Below are 27,801 nucleotides of genomic sequence, written 5' to 3'. Positions count from 1 at the left end.
TAAAAAAATAAATATTTTATAAGGTTACTACTTTTATTACCGAGAAAAATATTGAAACGTAAAATTAAAATTTTTCTTTAACATCTGGAAGACAGTTTAGAATAGTGTAATTCAGAAAGTTGTTTCTTATTTATACGAAAAAAAAAAAAAGAAGATTTCTGAAAGATTTATGTGAAAAGTGTTTTTCATTTTTACACCATTTTTTTTTTTTTTTTTTTCAATAACTGCAATCTTTTTTTGTGCTTACAAGCTTTTTAATGTCTTCAACAGGAACATTTTAATATTACATTTCTGAATTTTGGAGATGAAGATTGATTATTCGTATTATTCAAGTGTATCTTGTCGAGCTCAGGAATGTTTTTGTCAAACTTGGGAACCAGGACAGAATTTTAAACGGAACCCTTTATTTACTTCACGGCAGTAGTATGCTCTCGTTCTGTTAGTAATTCACAATTGTAATTTTTAGTCACGCACACTGACAACTGAACCTTCAACCTTCAAGAGAATATCACGTTTACAAACGATTTTTTCCAAGTATGCAGTGATAGTGGTCGAAATCGCCCTAAACTCTAGACCCAAAACTGAAGAGCCAGTGCTCAAAACAGCGAGATATTATAAAAAGGCTGACTGGGAAGCCATCAGAGATCTTATCAGAGATGCCCCATGCAGAAATATTTTTTCTCTTCCTGCTGAACAGTGCGCAAATGAGACCACTGAATGGTTCAAAACAGCAATTGAAGCACATGTTCCCATGCGGAAATTCTATAGCAAGCCCCACTCTCCTCAATGGTTTACTTCTACTTGCTCAACTGCCATTGCTCAAAGGCAGCATGCATGCCGCATATTTAACCGACATAAGTCCAGTTCAAACAGACAGAAGTATATAGAAGCTAGAAGTAACGTTAAGAAAGAAATAGCGACAGCTAAGAGAGAATTTACTGAAACCACTAAAAAACGCATCGAAGCACAAAATTTAGGAACTTGTGACTTCTGGAAAATCTACAACAGTGTAGTAAATAATGGGCAATCAACAATTCCCCCACTAACCAACAATCACGAGGTTGTTTGCTCAGCAACCGACAAGGCTAATATGCTTGCCAGTCGGTTTGCCTCAAACTCCACACTGGACCCTTCCAACCTCCCCCCGCCTGACTTTCCTTTGTGGACAGACGCCACGCTAGATGATCTAAAAATCACCCCTGCTCAGGTGCATGCTATCATAAAAAAACCTTGATACTTCAAAAGCATGTGGACCCGATCTCATCCCAGCTGTGCTATTAAAAAAGTGCTCAGCCAAAGAAGCTCCAGTTCTCTCCAAACTCTGCCTTAATGAATCTTGCTTTCCGGACTGTTGGAAAACTGCTTCTGTGGTACCAGTATTCAAGAATTCTGGCGAAAGAACTGACCCATTAGCCTCCTCCCACTTTTCGCCAAAATATTAGAGACCATAATTAACCATGCTCTAGTCCGTCACCTTACATATGCTAAACTTCTGACTGACCAACAATATGGATTTAGACAAGCCCGTTCCACAGCTGACATCCTAACTGTAATCTCTGAACATATATACCATTCACTGGACAAAGCGGGAGAGGGCAGAGCGGTAGCTCTAGATATATCGAAGGCTTTTGACAGGGTATGGCATGAGGGTCTCCTCAGGAAAATTAAATCATACGGTATCACTGGTAGAATACTTAAGATAATTAAATCCTCCTTAGATAAGAGAAAAATCCAGGTTGTCCTCGATGGTCATACATCTAAACAATATGATATAAATGCGGGAGTGCCTCAGGGGTTTATCCTTGGACCTCTATTGTTCCTAATATTCATTAATGACCTCCTCGACAAGATTGCCTCTGAGATGGGTATATATGCTGATGACACCACACTCTATAACAGACATGACAGGAAAACAAATGAACACATATCTAAAGAAATGGCAAAAACACTAGAGAATGACCTCCAATCTGTAGTGGAATGGGGGACAAAAATGGATGGTCACATTCAATGCCGCCAAGACTAAACTGGTTTCCTTCAATAATTACAAGAAACCTTCTCTGCCACCAATAGCAATGGCCAGTGACTCTTTATCTGAGAGTACATCTTTCAAACTGCTTGGCCTAACGTTCACAGGAAGCATGAATTGGAACAATTACATTGAAAGCATTGCCAGGGCCGCTGCGAAGAAGGTAGGCTTTCTCTACTGTGCTAGAAAACTACTGACACCCGAAAGTATCCTGTACCTCTACAAGGCCACCATTCGCCCATGTATGGAATATTGCTGTCACATTTGGGCTGGTGCATCTGCTACTAGTCTCTCGCTCCTAGACAAGGTTAAAAAAAGAGTCACCAATCTGATAGGCCCTGAACTGGCATCTAAGCTTCAGCCTCTGTCCCATCGACGAAAGTTGCATCCCTCTGCCTGTTCTACAAGTATTTTAATGGTGAATGCTCTGGCGAACTGCAGACACTTGTGCCCCCACGACGTAGACACCCTCGACAAACCCGACAGGCAGCTAAATCCCACCCCCACACAGTAGAGATCCCTAGATGTAAAAGATCTTTCTACTCCAGTAGTTTTTTTCCCAGAACCGCTAGACTCTGGAATTCCATTCCAGGTCCCTGCTTCCCCAACTGTACTGACATGCAGAAGTTCAAGTGTAACGTGAACTGACATCTTGCTGCCCAAATCCCAACATAGTGCCCCAGTAGTTGTTGCCCCTAATAGTAGCCCCCTACACCAAAGTGGCAATGTGCCTTGTTTGGGGTGAAAATGTAATACCCCCCCCCAAAAAAAAACACTGTGACATGGGTTCTTGCGGACAGTTCTAGAACAAATTTTAGGAGCCTTAAACTAGTTGTAAATTTCTATATTTATTACTATAGGTGTAAGGAGGATGTTGTGTTTGAAGGCTATATCAATGCGGTTCAAATTAACCATGCTCTAGTCCAGCACCTTACAGATGCTAAACTTCTGACCGACCGTCAATATGGATTTAGACAAGCCCGTTCCACGGCAGACATCCTCACTGTAATCTCTGAACGCATATACCATTCACTGGACAAAGCAGGAGAGGGACGAGCGGTAGCTCTAGATATATCGAAGGCTTTTGACAGGGTGTGGCATGAGGGTCTCCTCAGGAAGATTAGATCTTACGGTATAATACTTAACGTAATTAAATCCTTCTTAGATAAGAGAAAAATCCAGGTTGTCCTCGACGGTCGTACATCTAAACAATATGATATAAATGCGGGAGTGCCCCAGGGATCTATCCTGGGACCTCTGCTGTTCCTGATATTCATAAATGACCTCCCCGACAAGATTGCCTCTGAGATGGGTATATATGCTGATGACACCACACTCTATAGCAGGCACGACAGGAAAACAAACGAACACATATCTAAAGTAATGGCAGAAACACTAGAGGATGACCTCCAATCAGTAGTGGAATGGGGACAAAAATGGATGGTAACGTTCAATGCCACCAAGACAAAACTGGTTTCATTCAATAATTACAAGAAACCTTCTCTACCACCTATAGCAATGGCCAACGACTCTTTATCTGAGAGTACGTCTCTCAAGCTCCTTGGCCTAACGTTCACTGGAAACATGAGTTGGAACAGTTACATCGAGGGCATTGCCAGGGCCGCTGCAAGGAAGGTGGGCTCTCTCTACCGTGCTAGAAAACTTTTAACACCCGAAAGTATCCTGTACCTCTATAAGGCCACTATTCGCCCATGTATGGAGTATTGCTGTCATATTTGGGCCGGTGCATCGGCTACTTGTCTCTCGCTCCTTGACAGGGTTCAAAAGAGAGTCGCAAATCTGATAGGCCCTAAACTGGCATCAAAATTTCAGCCTTTGTCCCATCGTCGAAACGTTGCATCCCTCTGCCTGTTCTACAAGTATTATAATGGTGAATGTTCTGAAGAACTGCAAGCACTTGTGCCCCCACGACGTGAACACCCTCGACAGACCCGACAAGCTGCAAAATCCCACCCCCACACTGTAGAGATCCCAAGATGTAAAAGATCTTTCTACTCCAGTAGTTTCTTCCCCAGAACTGCTAGACTTTGGAATTCCATTCCGGGTCACTGCTTCCCCAACTGTACTGACATGCATAAGTTCAAGTGCAACGTGAACCAACATCTCGCTGCCCTAATCCCTACATAGTACCCCAGTAGATGTTTCCCCTGATAGTAGCCCCCTACACCAAAGTGGCAATGTGCCTTGTTTGGGGTGAAAATGTAATAAAAAAAAAAAAAAAAAAAAAAAAAAGAAACACTGTGGACATGAGTTAGTACATAAAATAATGACAATATTAGAAGGAATTTTCAATAATTTTCAATTACGTTTATTTACCAATATTATGTATCATACAAGAAGGTAGGTGTTGATGTCCCTTATTTTCGAGAATAGTATCTCTTCTTCAAGGGTGGGGGTGGGGGAATAAAAAGAAACGTGTACAACTGTTCGGCGAGGCTTTCCTTTGTTTTATTTATTTTTTAAAAAATTATTTCTGAAAGTTAGTGTCGCAGACTGGCTGTCAAATCAATTAATATATAGAAAACAAATAAATACATAAACAAACAAATAAAAATGTAATAAGATAAATTCAATTATTAAAATAAAATGATATATACATATGTGTATGCACATATACGTAGGCGTTTACTCGTATATATATTGCCGTATATATGGCAGGGGAACTAATCCAAGCACATGCAGAGTGATCTCCCTTAGACCATCCGCTTCATCCAAACCCGTAGCAGAAGACGAATACTGGCGCACATTTCGAATGACACCGGTTGTTCGACCATGACATTGCCGTTGGTTGTTTGTAAACACGTCAAATAGCAGACATGGTCGAATGTTCGCGAGCAAGAGTTTTTTCAAAAAATATATTTACAAAACTTTTTAAGATTTAAAAGAAAAAAATGGAGATTGACAATCCTGCCACTTTTCAAAATTCGCTAAAAAACATGGCGGACAACCTAGACGTATGACACTGAAAGTAATTAACGCTCCCTCTGACGCGTGTCCGGAAGTTAGGGGCATATGTGTGTTTGTTTTGACTTTACATACCTGAATGAACAACGAACCAGTCTTTCACCTAACACTTTAATGGAAAATATTTTTTTTATTAAGTTCGTATTTCTCGCGTTGGGGAACCTACCTGCATTAGTACCAAATATCTTTTTGGTTAAGAATAAAAGTATGGTGAAAATTTCATGATATAATTTTTTTTAATTCGCGACCATGAGGCCTCTAAAGCGTTTGTACAGACACCTGTGGCGGGCGGGGTCTACAAAATGTTCCGAATGGTTAACTGTGCCATACGAACTTAACAATTTAATAATTTTTTTTTTTTTTTTTTTTTTTTTAGTTGAAAGAATGGTTCGTTGTTCATTATCATTCACGTATGTAAAGTCAAAACAAATACACACATGCCCCCTAACTTCCGGTCACGTGTCAGAGGGAGCGTTAATTACTTTCAGTGTCATGCGTGTAGGTCGTTCACCATGTTTTTCTTTTTTTTTTTTAGCGATTTTTGAAAAGTGGCAGGATTGTCAACCTCTGTCGATAAATATTTACAAAACACGTTTTTTTATTATTAAATATTTACAAAACTTTTAAGGATAAAAAACCTCCAACTTTTTTCTATTTTGGATTTTAAAGTATTAAGGGTAGATCTTGGATTCAGTTGACAAAAGAATTTTCGTTTCAAAATTGGCATTAGAATTTTGTTTTGCTGAAGCAAGCAGTAGAATAAAAATTTTAGTGCTTATTCAGATTGGCACTTATAGCGACATTTAAAAGAAAATACAGAAATGTCTGTATGGTGTATGTACTAGTCATGGGGTTAAGAGAAAAACTTCCAAAACTCGCATAATTTGATCAAGTATTTTTTTTTTTTTTTTTTTTTTTTTACTTCTCTCCAAGAAAATCAAATTTTGCTTTTTTTTGATGAGGATGAAAAAAGTATTAAAATTACAACCAACGAATAAGTGAACAAGGGAAACAACCCTAATGCACGTGGAAACTGTCAAAATAATCAATAATTATTTCCCCTTATAGTCTCCAGAAAAATATGGCCTATCACTTACCAATAAAAAACGGCATTTTTTTTTTTTGGTAATTAAAAAAAAAAACAAAAAAAAAAAAAAAAAAAGAAAAACTACTTGATCAATTTTTGTTAATTTTGAAATATAAAATCTTCATACCATGACAGGTGGGTACAATATAAACGTTTTTATTCATTTTTGTTTATCGCTATAAAGTGCTGCTGATCTGAAGAAGCGTCAGATTTACAAATAAATAAATAAAACTTGCTTTCCATTACAATATATCTGCAATACATGAATTTTCCTTATTTCTCTAATCTAACTCTGCTTCATTTCAATCTACTCCAGAACAGGAAAAGCATTTTTTGCTATTGAAACTGACAATGTCTTTGCTTGTAACAAGAGAGGACAACTTAATCTGTGTGATCTTTTAAAAGGCAAGAAAAAAAAAATTACATAATTATTCCTCAATTATAAATTTTTGGAGAAGCTGGAGAAGGTGAGTTATAATGGCAAAAAAATATTGGTAAATATACATAAAAGCAGGCTTGGGGATACATTCTCAACAATCAATCCGACATTGGCTTTGTTGCTGGCGAAATGAAGGATGGTCCGATTGAGTTTCAGGAAGTCCATTCTCCCAGGTTTTTCTTTGTCTTTGAGTAGAGTGTTAGTTTATTGCTAATCACCTGAAGCATCTAATCAAGGATATGCCGACAACAGTGCTCAGGGACTAAGATTGACAGAGTAACAACTATAAAAGTATCTAATATGTCAACAAAAATAACATATGGTGTATTTTCTGAAAACAAAAACAAAATGTAAACTTTTATATTCAGAAGTCATCTAAGTGTTTATATAGTTTAACTAAAGTTAAATGTATTTTATATATATATATATATATATATATATATGAGATACTGATAGAATTCAGATGAAAAATCCTGATAGATATTACTTGAAGTAATACTTTCAAGGTGAATTTTTTCCATATAATCATCCACAACCACTCAAAAAACTATTTTCAATAATTGCACTGAAAAGCAAAATTAACGTCCATTCGCAGCTGAACATTTTGCTAACCGCATTTCATTTCCTCTGATGATATGAGCCATTGTTGAAAATCCATGGATTAAGGAAATTAAAATAACCCCTTATATATATTCCTTTTGTCAAACAATAAATTCTTAAATCGAATATATGTCTCTATCTGTTGTTTTTTCAGAATTTAAAATTTAACCACGAAACATATATATATATATATATATAAAAAGTATACTTACGGGACAACAGTATTCGTAGTTACAATATATTCAACTTCTTTTGTCCATGGATTTCGGAAGCTGAAGCATTTTGACCATAAATGAAGAAACGTACCATCTTTTGCTTTGAATTGAAATATGTGTGTTTCAATTTTGTCTTTCGTTTGTAAAACTGGCAAAATAAAAGTTTTGAAAAATGATTATTAGAATAGAATCATATAAAATCTTTCATTTCGCAAAAAAAAAAAAAAAATAAAATAAAATCCATGTGTATCTGTTTGTTGAATTAAACGAATTAATAATCTAAGAGTCGGAAATAATCGATGCCTGATCTTACATCTCAAGAGTTTTTCTTTGTAGTGTTCTGAAAAACTCAACTGGAAAAGCTGAAACCATCAAACAAATTGTAATTTTTATTTTATCTAGAAAAGTCACAGGGACCAAGATCTGGAGTATAGGGAGGGTGAGGAACTGTATTGATGCTCAGCTTGGTCAAATAATCTGATCTTTGAGCGCCCTTGGGACAAACCGCTCAAATCTTTTGCATCTTCAATTCCTCGCGAATAATTATGTGTACAGTTTCCACACTGACATCAAACTATGCACTTATTGTCTATAGAAACACAACGGTCCTTATCCGTTAAATTCTTTACTTGGCCAATCAATACTGGTTTTCTGACTTTGTTACTCCTCCTACACCTCTTCTCATCACTCACAGACTCCCTGCCTTCCTTGAATCTTTTATGCCACTCAAAAACTTATGCTCGATTCATATACGATGGTCCAAAAGCAGTTTCAAGCATTCCATACATTTCTGTGGCATTTTTTCCAAGTTTAAAACAGAAATTTAATGCATATTATTCTTCTAAAGTGTCCTAAAATTCAACAATCGGGCTTTAGTAGGGTGTATTCCAAAATCATAAAAATTGGTCAGTCATCTCGGATGTATAGCAATAACATACTGAGTTTTCAAGTGTCTACGACAATTTTAAATGCCTGTACAAAAAAGTTTGGAAACTTATTGAAGATAACTTTGGAAAAGATGTTAAGATGATATGATTCATTAAAAAATAGTTACATTTCAGTTATCACATGTTTTGTTGAAACTTAAGTTATTTAATTATAACGTTTCTTACTTCAATTGAGATAAAGATTAGCAGCACACAAATTGAAAGTAATCTTTGTTTGATTAAAATAATTTGTTGATTGTTGTAGGAAAATCATTCTAATGTCACAACGAAAAGATTGTGTGTTTATTAAACTTGGCTCAAACAAAATGTATCAAATATAATCTTGAAAAAAATATTGCAAGTTTCTAAAATGTGCATAAAACAAGTTGAATTTATTTTGCTTTGGGTATTGCTAATCAAGTGTAACAACAACAGCGAAAAAGAAATTTAGAGGGTTTGTTTTACAATACACATAAGTACAAAAATGTGGTACAAACAACGTTATCAAAGGCAAGATAATTTACTCTTTACTTAACTGAATAAGTTTTTAGTGTTTTTTACTTGCTTTAAAACGTTTATTTGATCTAAAAAAACAAATAGTGTTGAGCGTTGGGTGAGTTGAAGAAAAATGGCCGTGATTTAACACCTAATATATTTGAAGTCATGATAATGATTAAAAAAAAAAAAAAATAATGTTAGAAAGTCACCCAATAAATGGCATGGTAACATTTATTGGGTGGATTTATAACAGCATTTTGTCTTATTTTTTTTTATTTAAAGTCGTTATCGAGACTTTAAATATTAAATAAACGTTTTAAAGTGAGTAAAGACCCTAAAACCTTTCCCAGATGCATAAAAGAGTAACTTATCTTGCCTGTGATAACATTTGTTTATATATATATATATATATATATATATATATATATATATATATGTTTTTTATTTTTTTATTACCGTTTTATCTATTTGGTTACATATGTTTTGGATGTTGGACTGTGTTTACGATCTAACAGCCTCATCAGACCTTACAGAAAAACCAAGGTCTATAAGGTCTGACGAGGCGGTTAGATCGTAAACACGGTCCAACATCCGAAACATATGTAACCAAACAGATAAAACGGTAATAAAAAAAAATAAAACATATATTTGCTCTGCAATAGTATTGAGCACTCTCTTCAGGTTTTTACTAATTACCAGTTTTATCATATATATATTTTTTTTATCACTTTTTCATACCTGTATTTATTGTAAAGCAAATCCAAGTTAGATGTTGGAGTACATGGCCTCATTATTTCATAATCTTGTTTATACTCTTAGAGACACATTTTTGAAATTTTTGGTATAACCATGTTATGAGTTCCAAAAGTAATAACTCCTGTTTTGTATTCCATTCGAATGGATCAAAGGAGATCGCAAAATTGCATTATTATAACTGAACTTCTGCATTCATGACCTCTCTGTCATAACATCTGTGAAGTTCATTTGGGTAATCTATATATATAAAAGTGAAAATGTATGTATGTATGTATGTGTGTTCGCTTTTTCTGTATGTCAACAAAAGGCTTTTTTCAGAGAAGCAGTCACTCGCTTCACAACTTTTTAAAACTTTTTATATCACATATAAATCGTAATATATCACAGTTAACAACGAAGCTCGCATGTCTATTTAATTTGCTCGATTTCGGGAAGATAAATATTCAATATTTGTCGCTTGCCGCATGTGGGTTAGTCTTTTTCCTATAACATCTTGAGGGGAAAAAAAAAGCGTTCAGCAGTAAATGAATACTATCCCGCAGTAAAACTTGACCTCATTAACTCATTAAAACGGGCACCTGCTAAATCCAAGTAATTAAATAAATTCAAAAACGTGTTTTCGTTAGCATCTCGCGGTGGGGCAATGGTTAACGTCGCACGTTTTTTTTTCACACTTTAATTTACAGCTTTGCCTCAACGGTTCGGGTTCGATCCTCATACTTACTTTTTTTTTATTACCCCTCCCCCACCTCCAAACACCCGGGCAACGCCAGGTACCCCTCACTAGTGAAAGATAAAATAATAAATCAAGAGAAGCAATTTCTTATTAAAGTCCAACTAAAAGGATGGATGAAATATATATATATATATATATATATATATGGAGAATGATAAAAATCTTCTTTGGCTTAGGAGCACAAATAACCAACACTTATTTTGAATACTGACATTTTTTTTTTCTCTATTAACGAAAAATGTTCAATGCATATTATTCGCTTTCAGCTTTCAAAATGAAATAGAAGTGGGCTCAACCTTGATTTGTAAGTAACATGCTGGCATCAATGTCAAATACTAGCCTAGCAAAGATACAGTATATTATTTAAATCTGTATTAAAAATATGCTGGACATTGCCATTCTAACTTATGAATTATGTTTAAAATAAATATATTTGGAATAAACATAATACAATCTGAACATTGTCAGACAATATATAGGGATTTTTGAAAACCTACTTAACTAGTCATGAAATACAACTAGTAAATATATATATTTTAAAAATATCAGTAATTTAATAACATATTGGTATAATTATTTAGCAACTTACCTTTTCTGTGTATTTCTGCCATATATGATATATCATCTTGATGGTAATATTCATAAACTGATGTTCCTAAAAGTTCTTGAGGCAAATAACCTAATATAACAGTAGCCCTGGTAAAAGAAAACAAGAGAAAAAAACATTGAATGATAAAGTAAAAAAAAAAAAAAAAAAGTATCTATAAATATTCGCCTATTATTTGTAATTTATAGAGTTGTCCCCCTTAGTACCTACGCGTCAATCAAAGATTTTTTTAACTTGCTACATAAAGAATACATACAGTATTATTTCTGATTGTGGCATTTAGACTGGTAAGAATACAAGTATTTTAAAAATATTAATTTTGGCAGTACTGATAGATTAAATGTTATGTATCTCTATCAACCTATCAAGACAAATTAAACAAAAGTTTATAGAAGCTAGAAGTAATTTTATAGTTTATAGAAGCAAGAAGTAATTGTGAAGAAATAGCCACAGCCAAAAGAAAATATACTGAAACCACAAGAAAACGCATTAAAGTGCAGAAATTAGGAACTCGTGACTTCTGGAAAATCTGTAACAGTGTAGTAAATAATGGGCAATTAACAATTTCCCCACTGTCCAACAATCTTGAAGTTTGTACGGCAATCAAGAAGGCTAATCTGCTTGCCCGTCGGTTTGCCTGCAACTCTACTTTGGCCTCAGCAAACCACTTACTCCCAGATTTTCCTCTGCGATGGGAAACCAGACTAGATGATCTGAAAACCACTCCTTCTCAAGTGCATGGTATTATAAAAAACCTAGACACCTCAAAAGCATGTGAACTTGACCCCATCCCGGTTGTACTATTAAAATAAAAGGCTCCGCTGAGGTTGCTCCAGTTCTTTTCAAACTTTTTAATAAATACCTTAATGAATCTTGCTTTCCTGACTGCTGGAAAACTGCTTCTGTGGTACCAGTTTACAAGAATTCTGGCAAAAGAACTGACTCATATTATCGCCCCATTAGCCTCCTCCCTCGTTTCGCCAAAATATTTGAGTCCATACTTAATCAAGCTCTAGTCCACCACCTCACAACTTATAAACTTCTATCCGACCAACAGTATGGGTTTAGGCAAGCCCGTTCTACTGTAGATATCCTAACTGTAATCTCTGAACGTATATACCATGCACTGGATAAAGCAGGGGAGGCTAGGACAGTAGTCCTAGATAGATCTAAGGCCTTTGACAGAATATGGCAACATGGTGTTATCATGAAAATCAGATCCTATAGTATTACTGGACGAATGCTTAACATAATTAAATCCTTCTTAAATAAGAGAAAAATCCAGGTTGTCCTCGATGGTTGTACATCAAAAAAATATGATATAAACACGAGTGTATCTTAAGGATCAATCCTTGGACCTCTATTATTCCTGATATTCATAAATGACCTTCTCTGAGATGGGTATATTTGCTGACAACACCACACTCTATAACAGACACAAAGGAAAAACGAATGAACACGTATCCAAGGCAATGGTGGAAACTCTAGAGGAAGACCTCCGGTCTGTAGTGGAATGGGAACAAAAATGGATGGTCACATTCAATACTGCCAAGACTAAGCTCCTTTCCTTTAATAACTACAAGAAACCTTTTCGACCACCAATAGCCATGGCTAATGATACATTACCTGAAAGTACTTCGTTCAAACTCCTTGGCTTGATATTCATGGGGAACATGAGTTGGAACAGATATCTACTCTAAGTTACTTACACCTGAGAGTATTCTGTACATTTACAAGGCCATCATTCGGCCATGTATGGAGTATTTTTGCCACATTTGGGCTGGTGCACCTGCTACTAGTCTCTCCCTCTTAGATAGGGTTCAAAAGAGTCGCCAACCTAATAGGTCCCACACTATCAACTAGTCTTCAACTGCTGTCTCATCAACAAAATGTTGCATCCCATTGCCTGTTTTACAAGTACTTTAATGTTAGGTATTGGGATGGACAACAAACCCTTGTACCCCCTCGACGTAAATACCCCTAACAAACCTGACAAGCAGCAAAATCCCACCCCTACACAGTGAAATAAGAAAGCCTACTATTCTAATAGTTTTTCTCTTAGGACTGCTAGACTTTGGAATTCCCTTCCAGGTTATTGGTTCCCTGATTGTACTGACATGCAGAAGTTCAAGTGTAATGAAACAGACATCTTGCTGCTCAACTCCCTACATAGTAGCCCCTTACACGAAAGTGGCACGACACTGCCTTGTTTGGGGTGAAAATGCAATATATATGTATATATATATGATGATAGCATTGTAAAAAATTTCAGCAGGGAAAATCATATACTACCAAAAAAAAAAAAAAAAAAATTTCAGCAGGGAAAATCATATACTACCAAAATAAAAAAAATGTTTGACGACTTTTTTTTTATTTATAGGAACTATTTTCTGTTAAATCCTAACATGCTTACTATGCAGTGTATGAATTTATTGTTGCAAAAATTAAGACAAAAAAACAAAAAAAAACTTTATTTTAGCTTCAAAACTTACCTATGATCTATATACGTAAATTTCCCATCAATACTTTGCCGGGAAACATATTCTGTTGGTCGCATATGAATTTCTCCACTTTCAGGTAGATTATAGGGACTGAAGGGTGGCAGTGTCCTTCCCACAGCAACCAAACAGCTCAAGTTACACAGTTCGTTGTCATTTTCTTGTTCATCATCTCCTATATCCATCCGTGTAGGTGGCCATGATTTCAGATACCCCGTACAGTGTATTATACAGAAACTTTTTCTGTCTGAAAAAGAAAATTCATTTAAGTCAACAAATTAAGCAAACTGAAAAAAAAAAAAATGAAAAAATATTTATGATAAATATTCTTATGGTTTTATTTTTTTTTTTTTTTACATATAGAACTAGCAGAGATACCCAGTGTTGCCAAGATCCACAAATAATAAAATGAAGAAATGAAGTTCCACACATTTGCTATACTAAGGATATTGAAGACTTTTCATTAGGGACTTCATTACATTTATCAAGTCAGTAAGGATTACAGAATGAGAAATAAAGGAGAAACCTCTTTGTATAATGCCAGGTTTTTCTCCTCTTCAGAAGAGAAGCATTTCGCTTTGAAATGCCATGGCCTAAAGAGATTTCCCCCTTATTACTCTTTCTGTAACCCTTGTTGACTTGATGTAATAGATTTTCTATGTAACTTTACTCTTTATCTAAACTTATTCTATGGTTTGCTCCTCTTAATTGGGTAGAGCTTCTTTTTTTTTTTTTATCCAGATAGGTTTGCCTTACCATGTAAAATTTAATTTTCAGTTTAATTTTTATTACTAAAATTAAAATATACACTTTCTAAATTTGTTCCGATAGCATTCAATTCAATTTTAAATTGACAAATTTAATCAAGGCGCAGATTGAATTTCTGATTTGTTAGGAAGGAAAGTCATGTTTTGAATTAATAACACTTTTGTAAATTGCATTAAGTTGTAACATAATAAACATGTTTAACTACAAAAAATATTACTTTTTAAGATTCTAATGATATTGGAATTTATTGGCTTCCTCTTCCCCTCATCAATTAGTAGGGCTATGACAACAGGATATTCTTTTCCTTGTTTTGATTCTCAGGTATATATATCTATTGATATCTTATGTTTTTATGTAGAGTGATGTGGTTCTTGATTGATTAGCTGTGTCGGATATATACTCGAGAGTCAAAACAATGAAAAGAATATGCTGTTGTCATAGCCCTACTAATTAGTTGCTGTCTTGTCCCTTTAAAGCTAATAAAAACCAGCGCACATTGCGTTCCGACCTTTTTTCAACCCCAGCAGGACAGTGGATGAACTTCGATGACAAAGCCCTTGACGGCAGTCAAAGAAAGCCACCTCCTTCTTCTTGAACAGTGACTTCTTCTTGGTGCACCCCTTGATGACGGCTGCAAGAAGAGTGTCATTGTCCATCCGCTTACATTGCGAATAAGGCCTAGAAGCAGAATATATTTACGTCTACACGAAAGGAGCAAGAATTGAGGGATGCACACGTGCACCTGTTACTCAAACTCTTCACTCAGATAAGTTGCCACGAAGCACGTTTTCGCAATCTTAACAATCTCGTTTCTGAACATTCATCTTTTTCTTCTTGTTGTATTAGACGCCATTTTTAATCACCCAGTAAAATTGCTCTAAATCTATATATCTATAAAAGTGAAAGCGTGTGTGTTTGTGTACATTTCCCTACGCAATAACTCTGTCAATTTTCGATCTACAGACTCGAAATTTGATATACAGGGTATTGAGATTTGGAAAAATCTTTGTAATCCGTTTTCAGCCAGAAATTTGGTTGTTAAGGGGTCAAAGTTCAACGATTTGACCTTTGAGAACTCTACTAAACTCCTCTGCCAATTTTGGGTATAAACACTTGAAATTTTAGATATAGGCTCTTTGGACATGGATCTAACTTAACTTGATTTGAGCCCAACACAATAAATGTTAAGGGGTCATAATAGGGGTCAAAGTTAAAGAAATTTTGACCTCTGCAGTCTAAACATTTGAAATTTTACATAAAGGGTATTCAGAGATAGGGCAAGCTTTTTAATCGGTTTGGGTCGAAAATTTGAGCTACCAGTATATAAATGTATGTATATATGTTTGCATGTCTGCCTAAAACTTTCGACAAAGGCGACGGATTTTCACAAGATCAGTATTGTTTTGAAGCTCGACCCTTTCAGATGACAAATACTGAAAAATTGGCTAAAAACATTAATTTTTTTCACCCTCAACTGGACACTTTTCTATAGGGAGGGGTCGCTTTTTTCGCCGATATTTTCGAAAGTCATCCCCTCTTTTCGATTGTCAAGCCTTAATTTAAACTTACGTCACTTCCAGTTTGACGGTGGTCGTAATAGCAAAGACATCAGGATTTTTTTCCCATTCTTTTCCTCCTTCATGGTACGGGTTCGAGCCTGCCTTCCTACTACCACTTTTTTTTTTTGCTCAACATACACCTCCAAACATCTGGGCAACGCCGGACTAAAATGCTGTTATTATATACATTTGTTGTTCCTTCTCACAAAAGCTGTTGCCATATTTCTTTTTCGGAACTTATCCACAGAATTATTACTGCATTTTCACATGTGAGAATTTAACTTTTTTCAGGGTAAAATTAACCCTAACAATGGATTAAAAAAAAATAATTTCTGAACACACTAAATATACTTACTAATTGGATGCATAGGTAAGAAAGATAGTATAGATGTATTCGTAGTAAATACAATCTGAGTAGTATTGTAGTACATTTCTGAATTGTTGATTCGAGAATTATTATTTGGACTAGCGGGACCTGTGGAAATTCCGCAGCGGACTCTTTCATACGTAATATATTGATGTTGGCATTCTGTGGATGTTCAGCGTAAATGGAGATGCCCTGATATTATTGTAGCTCTTTTGTTAAAACTGCAAAAGTATTGATGCCCAGCATAACCCAGTCGTAAAATACACTTAAATATAATATTTTAATTTATGCAAATTTCGTATATATTATTATAATGTCAATTTACTATCGATTCTTATATATCATAGAGTTGTGATTCCAAAAATAAAAAAAAATATATATCCACAGGACTTGGGCGCATCAGCTTGAATCGAAACTGAAATAAAAACTTATGAAGAAAAAAAAATATATATGTATATAAGTTGAGTGCCATCAGCTATAATTGAAACTGAAACCAAAACTTTTGAAGAATTCTTGGTAAAATTATTTATTACAAGAAATGGAAGATCATAACAATTAAACGACAGTCACTTGGAAGAAAAAGATGTAAGCGTGACACACAAAACACACGCAATCGTATTAATACATAGATTCTTCAGACTACCGTTATCTTGAGTGTCATTTTCATAACATTTCGGTTGATGTAACCTCCGACCTTCTTCAGGTGTATCTTGTTGAACTCCGGAATGTTTCTGTCGAACTTGGGGCGCGGGGGGGGGGGGAATGGAATGGACATTCGAACAGAACCCTTTATTTACTTCACGGGGGTAGCATGCTCTTGTTCCGTCAGCCATGACTGGACAGAGGTCCTAAGTAATTCGCAATTGTATTTTTCGGTCGCCCACACTGAGAATTGAACCTTCAACCTTAAAGAGAATATAACTTTTACACTTGATTCTTTTCCAAGTACTCAAACCACTTCCCCATGGATCCTTGCCGAATTTGACAAAATACACCTGAAGAAGGTCGGAGGTTACATTTTTAAGCTTATGGTTCTTTCAAAAGTGGGTTCTTCTTTATGATAGAGGTGCTGCCTTAATGCCAATGTTTTTCTTTAGTTTAGGAGCACAAATGAACAATAATACATTTTCTTTTTGCTAGTACTTCCTTTCTATATTATACAAACGCAAAAAAGAAAAAAATTGAATTTCAAGTGAATCAAATGCCAGGTCTCAAATAGTATCATATCCAAAAATTACAACAAAACTATAATGTAGAAAAATAATAATGAAAAAAAGAAAACTGTGGAAGGAAGCAAAGTCACTATATTACACTTACCAAAAAAGATAAGTTAACAGGGGAGATAACTAACTTCTGCTACTTACATCATGTGACTAACGTAATTAAAAATGTTTAACAAAATTTATCCCCCGAATATAAACTTTATTGAAAACAGTTTTTCATTAATAATTTTTCTACCTTATTGCTTTCCATAATTTTTGAATATGTTACTATTTGTGACATGACAATTACGTAGGTACCATTTGTTTGATTTGAAATTCAATATTTTTTTGTTTGTATAATATATATATTTGTTTGTATAATATATATATATATATATATATACAGCCTTTGAGATTTGAAAAAAAATCACTCGCCCGCCGGTTGAGTGTGAGGGAAAATTTACTCGCCTCAAAATATTTTTGCTCGTCCGACTTTGTCTTTGTTTCAGTCAATAAGAGTAAATAATTTTACAACAATTCAAGAAATTACTGTGTGTATAATCAAACAAGAAAATATTTGTTTAACTCTTGTAAATCAACTATTTTATTGCTACAAACATTTCAGTAAATATTCAATAAAACGTTACAATACAACACCAGTTTCTTTATATAGCATCATTCATAGTATAGTTCCATAGAAATAAGAATCATTTCTTCGGATGCTTGACGGAATGATACGTTTTTTTCCTCTTTCAAATGTTCATCTTTACTTTTGTAAGCATGAAGTGTATGTAGTTGTAATGTCGAAGAATTTTTTTCCAAATGAATTTAAAAATTAGAGAGCTAAATGAAGGCGACATTTTTACTATATGCTGAATGTGTAAATTTGACCTCTTGTTGACCTTTAGCGTGACCACTCTTTTTTCAATACGATATTCCAACAGTCTCACAGCTAGAGATGAAAGAATGCACAAATGATGAGACATAGGTCATTCTAAACCTCTGCATATTTGAGGGTCGTAAAATAAATGAGTTTTTCCCGTTTCTTTATTTAAAGAAATTTTTATCGACTGGCGGGTGAGTGATTTACAACTTTTAGTCGCCTCAAAAAATTTTCAGTCGACTGTGGCAACTGGTCATGTAAAGTCTCAAAGGCTGTATGTATATATATATATATATATATATATATATATATATTAAAGTTTGACTCCTGTCCACGTAACCTACACCTAAAATTTCAAGTGTTTAGACCCAAAATTGGTGGAGGAGTTTGATAGTCTGCAAAGGTCAGCTCTTTCAATTTTGACCACTTGGCAGCCAAAATTTCAGCCAAAAACCGATTAAAAAGCTTGCCCTATGTCTGAATACATTTTATGTAAAATTTCAAATGTTTAAACCGAAAATTGGCTGAGTAATTTTGTAGAGACCGCAGAGGTCAATTTTTTTTTTTAACTTTGACCCCTATTATGACCCCTTAACATTTATTCTTTTGGGCTCAAATCAAATTAAAGTTTAATCCATGTTCAAGTACCTTCATCTAAAATTTCAAGTATTTAGACACAAAATTGGCAGAGTAGTTTTGTAGAGTTTTCAAAGGTCAAATCGTTGAACTTTGACCCCTTGACAGCCAAATTTCTGGCCGAAAACCGATTAAAAAGATTTTCCCAAATCTCAATACCCCTTATATCCAATCTCAACTCTCTAAGCTGAAAATTGACAGAGTAATTTGGTAGTGAAATGTACACGCGCACGCACACACACACAATTTAATTTTTATAGATATATAGATTAATAATAAATAAACAACAGAATGGACACCTTGTGAATATAAGAGGCCAAAGGGAAGACCAAGAACGAGATGGAGGGACGACCTGATAAAGCACATGGGTCCCACATGGCAGCGGATAGCTCGGGACAGTCAGATGGCTAAAGTCCAGGGAGGGGTTCCTCATCGAGTGATAAAAACCCTTATTGATTGATTGAATAATAAATAATAAAAAGCAGGTACCTGTTCGCTTTGTGACCTTTTGAAATGAGAAAGTTGTTTTAAAACCTTTAAAGTCTTGATTAGAAAGCCAATTCTGACTTAAATTAAAACTCACAGGTAAAGGTCAAGTATTATAGTTCATTTGTGCTCTGAAACTAAAAGGAAAAAATGGATTTGAAGAGACTATGTCGTAACAAAGAACTGAAAAGGCTTATGATATGTTATAGATCCATTGTGTTCTATGGTTAATTTAGTGTCTAAATTTGATTTGTGAATTTTTTTTTCATTTGTACTGAAATAAATGGTAATTCTTCATCAATTTGGCAACAAATTTGGCATTTGTACCAACTGGAAGGTACTGAACTTCCATGAGGCACAGCATGCCAGGAGAAAGTCTTGGTCAAATATATATTATTGGAGTGTGTTGACTTGATTCCATACAGAAATAAATACTTTCAAGAGTTCAGCCTTAAAGATCTCTTCAATAAAATAGAACCAACCAAAATAATAGACTTTCTAAAAGAGATAAACCTATTCACCAAAATATGAACTAATATCTCAAACTTGATACACACAATAACGCACCAAAATTCTCCAGGACTGTAAACCACCATAGAAAGATTGATGGGTTGTTAAGCACAAGCAAACAAACATCAATTTGACTACAATAAAAAATCTGGTTTTGATTCAAACACTTCATTTAAAACTTTGATAGATATGCATGTTAACAATAATAAACTTGAAATAATAAAAAAAATTACCAGATTTTCTTTTTTTATGGGAATGATCGACATCGGGGTCTTTTTCTACTTTAACAGCATTGGGCATGGTTTCTGTAGACTTGTTGCTGCATTTCATCCGACAAAAAAAAGAACGTCGTGCTCCTGAGCATAGCTGGGTTGGTTTCTGAGGTAGTTCAGTTCTGACTGGAAGCATGGCTGAAATAACAAAGCATTACACATATACTTATGATGACGCTCTACATAGAGTTAAAAGAATATTTAACAACCACAAATTATCCTAAAAATAATATAACATATTAGAACCATATCGAAAATGTTTTAAAAAAGGAAACTTTCATGAAACCACTGGGAGTGATCACTAATCCGTTCAAGAGTCTAATGTAAACACAAAAGAAGTTTTTTTTTTGAGTGCATCTTAAAAACAAACTTCAATATTTTTAGATTTTTTGTTCACCGACCAAATATAATGAGATTGTTCTATTATTTTCCGTGCAGTATTTCTTGTTAATATATGTGACTGTTTTTTTTTTTTTTTTTTTTTTTTTACACAGTGATCACCACTTATCAAGGCCCGGAAGCCACTCAGGGATAAGGGTTATTGCAAGTACATCACGTTAGTGAGGAGATTTTATGAAGTGTTTAATTGGGGGGGGTGGTTCATTAGGAATTTGTTAACATTAGACTTGAAGACATCCAAGTTGTAGTCCGGAGGGAAGCAGGCAGACGGAACAGAGTTCCACAGGCGTGCAGTTCTAAGAAAGAAGCTTTGCTCATGAAATCCGCGTTTTGATTTAGGCACAGATATAGAGTGGGGGAAATTTTTCACAGTGGATTCAGCTAGACGGGTGTTTTTCGTGAAAGATTGGCGAGGGGGGACCAGGGATTGGAGTTCAGACGAGCACCTGCCATGAAAATAACGATAAAACAAGGATAGGCTCGCAACGTCTCTTCTGTGGGAGAGGGGTTGCAGGGTAGAGAAAAGGGCATCCCCCACTAAACCACGAAGTCTATTTTGTACTCTGTCAAGGCATGATAGGCTGTTTTTGGCAGCTCCTGCCCAGATATGGCAACAGTATTCCATCCTTGGCCGTACTTGGCTTTTATATAGATAGAGAATTGCATCAGTAGTGAGATATCTTCTGGAGCGGTAGAAGGATCCCACCATCTTTCCTGCGACCATGGCAACAGACGATGTACGTGTTCCATTTCAGATCAGGAGTAAAGGTCAAACCCAGAAGCTTGTCAAAACACGGGGCCTCACCCAGACGAGAGCCATCCATCACAATTGATGCCAGCTGGGGATCAGAGCGTTGATGATGTAAGGATAGGAGTTTGGTTTTGGATGCATTAAAGGTAACTAGCCACATCTTCCCCCACTGAACCACGCGCTCGAGATCAGAGGAGAGAGAATCCGAGAGAACTTCGTCATTTACAGCCTTTGATGTGTTGCCGTAAATGGTCGTGTCATCAGCATAGATGTCAACGAATGATTTAAGTATGTGTTTAGGGAGGTCATTGATGTAGATCAGGAAGAGAGTTGGGCCCAGGATTGACCCCTGAGGGACTCCAGCATTTATATTGCAGGCCTCCGATTTTTGTCCATCTACCACTACTCTTATGAGCCTATCGGAGAGAAATGATTTAATGATTGAGAAAACATTTCCAGTTATACCGTAGCTGGAAATCTTGTGATCTTTTATTGTAAAATTACTACTACCTTTAGGTAGCATAATGCCAATAAGGACCATTTTGTTCATATATATTGTAAAGAAACTCTTATAATACCAGGATTAAACATTCAATAAATGCATACATTATTACACCTGAAATAATTATTTCAGTTAAATACTTCAATCACTTATTTGCATTTGTTAGGTTCGCTTCACATGATTATATCTAATGTATAAAATTATCAAGAGAGATTTTTAAAATTTGTCCAGAATAGCATTTAAGCTGAAAGATTTATATTTTATTTTGACTAGCCAATCTTTTTCTGTATTATTATATTATTTGACTAAAAAAAAAGAACACATCTCTACAAAAATTATTATTTGAGTCTGAAAAAAAAAAAAAAAACTTTCAAATGAGCATATTCTTCACTAAAGCCCATAAAAGAAAAATCAACTTTTATCATTAATAAAACACAATTCACTATTTTCCTATCTATTTTCAGGTAAACAATTACTTATTCTTACATATACATCAGCCCATTCATGTCTTAACATTATCATACTGGTAAATGTCTCGAACACTTCAACTTCACAAATGAAAAACAAAAAAATGTGACTTTTTTCACAAAATAACCTAATAATAACTGATACTGCCGGAAGTAAACATCGAACTTAATAATTTTAACATTTTTCATAGCCTGAATATGCTAAGAGAGGTTGATGACTTCAATTTGGTAATTTTATTTGATATTCTTTTTCTAAATTCTGAATGACCAAACAGACGAAATCTGAGTACCTTTTAGAGGATACCTTAATGTATAGTATTTAAATAAAATACATATTTGAATCTTATATAATTTATGATCAAGCATGTTAAAATATTTTTTCTGTTAATCCAAGACGTCTCTACTTATATATAAATGGCGATTTGTGTGTGTGTGTGCATGCCGCTGGGCTGATTTTTATTTTTATTTTTATTTTTTTTTTAAATTTCACACAAATGTATTTTATGTGTCTGGGTGTGTTCTTAGATAGGTTTTGTATCGAAATACATACAATAAGTATTGCAAATCGGGAATCAAAAAAATCCCATTAAAGAAGTAACAGTCTGACTTTGAAAGTTAACACTTTTAGGTAACTTAACACCTATCTATCTACTATTATATAAGAGAAACTTTTTGGGAGTTCATTCCCTATGGATTCTGAAACAGCTGGGCTGAATTTTTTATGAAATTTGACACAAATCTACTTTATGTATCTGGCAGTGTTCTTAGATATAGTTTTGTTTTGGAGTGACTTTGATAAGTATTGATAATAATAAAAAAAAAAATCCGATGAAAGAAGGAACATGCGATTTTGACCAAAGTTAACACCTTATACAGCCTAACATCAAAAGTTCATTTGAGAAGTTTTATCACTGCACAAACAGAAGGGCAAGGCATATAAAATCAACGATAGGTTCTTTGATATGACAGGGGCACATTCAAAATGTATGTTCCTGTTTAGAGCATAACTGAACCATGATGCTTGATTTTTAAATTTTAAACTTTAATTCAAGTCATTATACAAAAATAATTTTATGAAATCAATAGTGCAATGTAGACTAATCAATGCATTGTGGACTAAGTCACTGCAGGAACGCATATGAAGCTTCCTCCCGGTGCAAACGGATAGAACAAGCAATCGATTGATTTGATTATCGAATGGGTGATTTTAACTGATATTGATAACAATAAAAATATTGGAGGTATGAAACCTTCATTGATACTTGTTCAATCCCAGGCAATGTCAGGTCTCCCTGCTAATAATATGTGTATTTGTCCGTGTTAAAAGAATACCAGTCACCATGTGTTGTAGAACTCATGTCTTCAAATTTAGGTCTACATAAGCCTTATCATTAATATTGAGTGCTTTCCCCTAAACATATAACATTTATTTTCTTTACATCTTGATATTTTTTATATTTATTTTTACATTTTGATATTTTTTTATATTTATTTTTTACATTTTGATATTTTTTATAATTATTTTTTACATCTTGATATTTTTTATAATTATTTTTACATCTTGATATTTTTTATAATTGTTTTTACATCTTGATATTTTTTATAATTGTTTTTACATCTTGATATTTTTTTATATTTATTTTTACATTTTGATATTTTTTATATTTATTTTTACATTTTGGTATTTTTTATATTTATTTTTTACATTTTGATATTTTTTATAATTATTTTTTACATCTTGATATTTTTTATAATTATTTTTACATCTTGATATTTTTTATTTTTACATCTTGATATTTTTTATATTTATTTTTACATCTTTATACTTTTTATTTTTATCTTTTACATTTTGATATTTTTTACATTTTGATATTTTTTATATTTATTTTTACATCTTGATATTTTTTATATCTATTTTTTACATCTTGATATTTTTTATATCTATTTTTTACATCTTGATATTTTTTATAATTATTTTTTACATCTTGATATTTTTTATAATTATTTTTTACATCTTGATATTTTTTATAATTATTTTTTACATCTTGATATTTTTTATAATTATTTTTTACATCTTGATATTTTTTATAATTATTTTTTACATTTTGATATTTTTTATAATTATTTTTTACATCTTGATATTTTTTATAATTATTTTTTACATTTTGATATTTTTATATTTATTTTTTACATTTTGATATTTTTTATATTTGTTTTTTACATTTTGATATTTTTTATATCTATTTTTTACATCTTGATATTTTTATATTTATTTTTACATCTTGATATTTTTTATAATTATTTTTTACATTTTGATATTTTTTATATCTATTTTTTACATTTTGATATTTTTTATATTTGTTTTTTTACATTTTAATATTTTTTATATTTGTTTTTTACATTTTAATATTTTTTATATTTGTTTTTTACATTTTGATATTTTTTATATCTATTTTTTACATCTTGATATTTTTATATTTATTTTTACATCTTGATATTTTTTATAATTATTTTTTACATCTTGATATTTTTTATAATTATTTTTTACATTTTGATATTTTTTATATCTATTTTTTACATTTTGATATTTTTTATATCTATTTTTTACATTTTGATATTTTTTATATTTGTTTTTTACATTTTGATATTTTTTATAATTATTTTTTACATCTTGATATTTTTATATTTATTTTTACATCTTGATATTTTTATATCTATTTTTACATCTTGATATTTTTATATTTATTTTTGCAAGATTTAATGGGTCATAAAATTACTCACTTTTGGCATCAATAAGCCGCTCACGTGGTGTAAGATCTGAAGAGCTGAGTTGTTCTTTAATTTTCCCAATATCCCTCGGATGAAGTATGTCGAACAAACTTTGACCGATCAAATCAGACTGCAAAAGAAAATGAAAACATAGTATTTTAATAATTTGAATTGACTTTTTAACTGTACACATCCCAATGTCTAAATAGCAAAATTATTTGGTTAATGGATATTTACTTTTAATGTTATTTGATTTGTGGTGATTAGTTATGCACTAATGTCATTGACAAGTATAAACCTGCACTCACCAGCTATGGGTAAATTAACTTTTGTTCAATAAATTATCTCTACAATTATATAAAAGGAACTTTGTGAGTTGTTTCCCTACAGTTGGGTCGATTTTTATGAAATCTCACATGAAGGTATTTTATGTGCCTGGCAGTGTTCTTTGTCTTTGTTAAGTATTGATAATCATAATAATCTGATGAAAGAAGAAACAGACGATTTTGACCAAAGTTAACACCTTACACAGCCTAACATCACAAGTGCATTTGAGAAGTTTTATTACCACACAAGACGAAAGACTCTGCATATAAATTCAACAGTAGGTTCTTTGATATGACAGGCGCGTGTTCAAAATGAATGTTTCTGTTTAGAGTACAATTGAAGTATGATACTTGATTTTTTTTCATTTTAAATTTTAATTCAAGCCATTATATATATAAAAATTTTTTTTATAAAATCAACATTAGTTTCTTTACAGTGCAATGTAGACTACAAGTCACTGCAGGGAGGCATGTGAAGCTTCTTCCTGGTGCACCATGATGGATCCCTAACTAGAGCAGGCAATCAATCAATTTAATTGAAAAAAAAATGGACGATTTCACTGATTTCGATGACAATAAAAATATGGGAGTGTGACACATTCGTTGATTATCATTCAATCTCGGGTAACGTTGGGTCACCTGCTAGTATATAAGAAATCTTTAACAATATTGTTTCATCGTTAAATAAAAGAAAAAGTCTTATTTCTAGTAAAAAAAGACCAACACAACTTAAATATTCTGTTAAAGCTGAAATTAATGTAGCATATGAGATAACAGAATGTGTATTGAATTTTAAAAATGTTTAATTTCTTTTTCTTTTTTTTTTTTTTTTTTTTTTACCGGGTTTAAAAAATTTTTTTTAGTTACTTTTGATTCCTTTTCTTTCTGATGGGACTCTTACAAAGTAAATTTAATATATAAAAGGCTACATGTCTGTACGTTTCCATATTTTCAAACTCTCTCTCTTCCCAAACTAAAAGTCGCAGAGTAGGGCTAGGAGCCTCAAATGATTGGATTTTTTACGAACCGTTCTTTTATGGGTCTTTAGCCGGTTAAAATAGTTTTTAAGGGGTTAACAATGGGTCAAAATTTAAAAAGAATCGTTAAACATTTTGTACATTCATCTTTAGTTTATTTATAATTTTTGATCAGTTCATATGCGTGTCACGTTGGTACAGTGGCAGCATCATTTGTGGCCTTGGGACGAAGATCAAAGTGCAGTATCTATTCTGCTGATACTACACTTCAATTTTTTGTTCTCGGTTAGTGGAGAAATCCTTCATGACGGATACAATTTTAATTGTTGTTCCTTTTCTCCACATTAAAAAAACGATGCTGGTGTCTAACTTTGCCCTCGTGGGGAGGCAAAGTAAATAGAAATATCAGCAGCTTTGAATGCAACAGTTTTGGTTTCGATTCTAGCTGATGGCACGACTCTATAATAATATATACGAAATCTGGACAAATTAAAATATATTTAAGTGTATTTGATGACAGCCCCCCCCCCTATCTCTCTCTCTCTCTCTATATATATATATATATATATATATATAAAAAATTTTAATCTACAACATCTTCGGTGCTACCAGATCAGGTTGTCTGAAGATATTGGTTTCCTGACTTAACTGCACCAAACATTGTTGTTATTTTTTCCCCTTTCCCTTTCTAAAGTTCAATTATGTTCTGCAAAGCCACATAAACATAAAAGCAATTTCTCTTTACAAAACATCCACACCATGAATAAATATTTGAAGATAAAAAGAACTTGAAGCCTGAAAAATATTGCCAAAATGATTAAACACAAAAAGGGTTGATATGCTGTAAAACAAAACAACCAAGTAATCAACTCATCCATATCTTGGAAAAATGACCAAATCTGCACAATGAAAACTATGTATTTAACAGAAGTCCAACATAGTGAACACATTTCGTTTTTTTTTTATTTTTTTTTTTACCTCAGTGGAAACAATGTATCATTTTTGAACAAATTAATAACTGCTAATGAAATATTTTGCCAGAATATGAAGCAATGGCTTAGCAGAGTCAAGTGGTCTAAAATAAAATGCAAAAATAGACATATTTTTAATGCTTGCTTGGCCTTTTGGCCCAAGACTGTCCACTGTCCCCTCTGCTCTACATCCTTACGTTGGAGCCGCTACTTTGCAAGCTGAGGACCTGGGAGACAAGTTCAGTCCTTCGCGGAATAGCTCTCCCTGGCTAAATGCTGGCCAGAGTCTCTGCGTTTACAGATGATGTCATCATCTTTGTGTTGTACCTTCGAGACATAGTAAAGGTGACAGAGGTGCTCACTCACTATGAAACGGTTACAGGGGCCAAAATCAACTGCAGCAAATTGGTTAGTCTGTGGTTGTGTGCATGGAGAGGTGTCACCACTCTTCAAGCGCTTTTCAGCTGAACGAACAGCCTGATTCAAATCCTCAGTGTGTGGTTCGGACTAGAAAAGAATTGGTCGGAGGTATGGTTAAAGGTCACTGCCGCAGTCGCCTCTTGGCAGCGAAGGAAACTTTCCT

At 33.5% G+C, this 27,801-nt stretch overlaps 1 protein-coding gene across 2 annotated transcripts in view; it reads right to left on the bottom strand.

Annotated features, from left to right (window-relative positions):
* LOC145293242 (protein cycle-like) overlaps positions 1-27,801 on the bottom strand; it is a 545,447-nt gene that overhangs the window by 34,093 nt on the left and 483,553 nt on the right. For both annotated transcript variants that reach the window (XM_080139811.1, XM_080139812.1), the window contains exons 7-11: positions 24,957-25,074; positions 20,018-20,194; positions 13,368-13,620; positions 10,858-10,964; positions 7,350-7,500 (exon numbers count right to left, since the gene is read on the bottom strand). In XM_080139811.1, coding sequence (XP_079995937.1) covers positions 7,350-7,500; positions 10,858-10,964; positions 13,368-13,620; positions 20,018-20,194; positions 24,957-25,074 — 806 coding nt within the window. The remainder of the gene's footprint in view (positions 1-7,349; positions 7,501-10,857; positions 10,965-13,367; positions 13,621-20,017; positions 20,195-24,956; positions 25,075-27,801) is intronic.

Source organism: Euprymna scolopes, chromosome 14, assembly GCF_053919585.1.
Source record: "Euprymna scolopes isolate OS-2025 chromosome 14, ASM5391958v1, whole genome shotgun sequence".
NCBI lineage: Eukaryota > Metazoa > Mollusca > Cephalopoda > Sepiida > Sepiolidae > Euprymna > Euprymna scolopes.
Note: the sequence above shows the minus strand (reverse complement) of the source record. Positions and strands in the feature narration are given on the sequence as shown.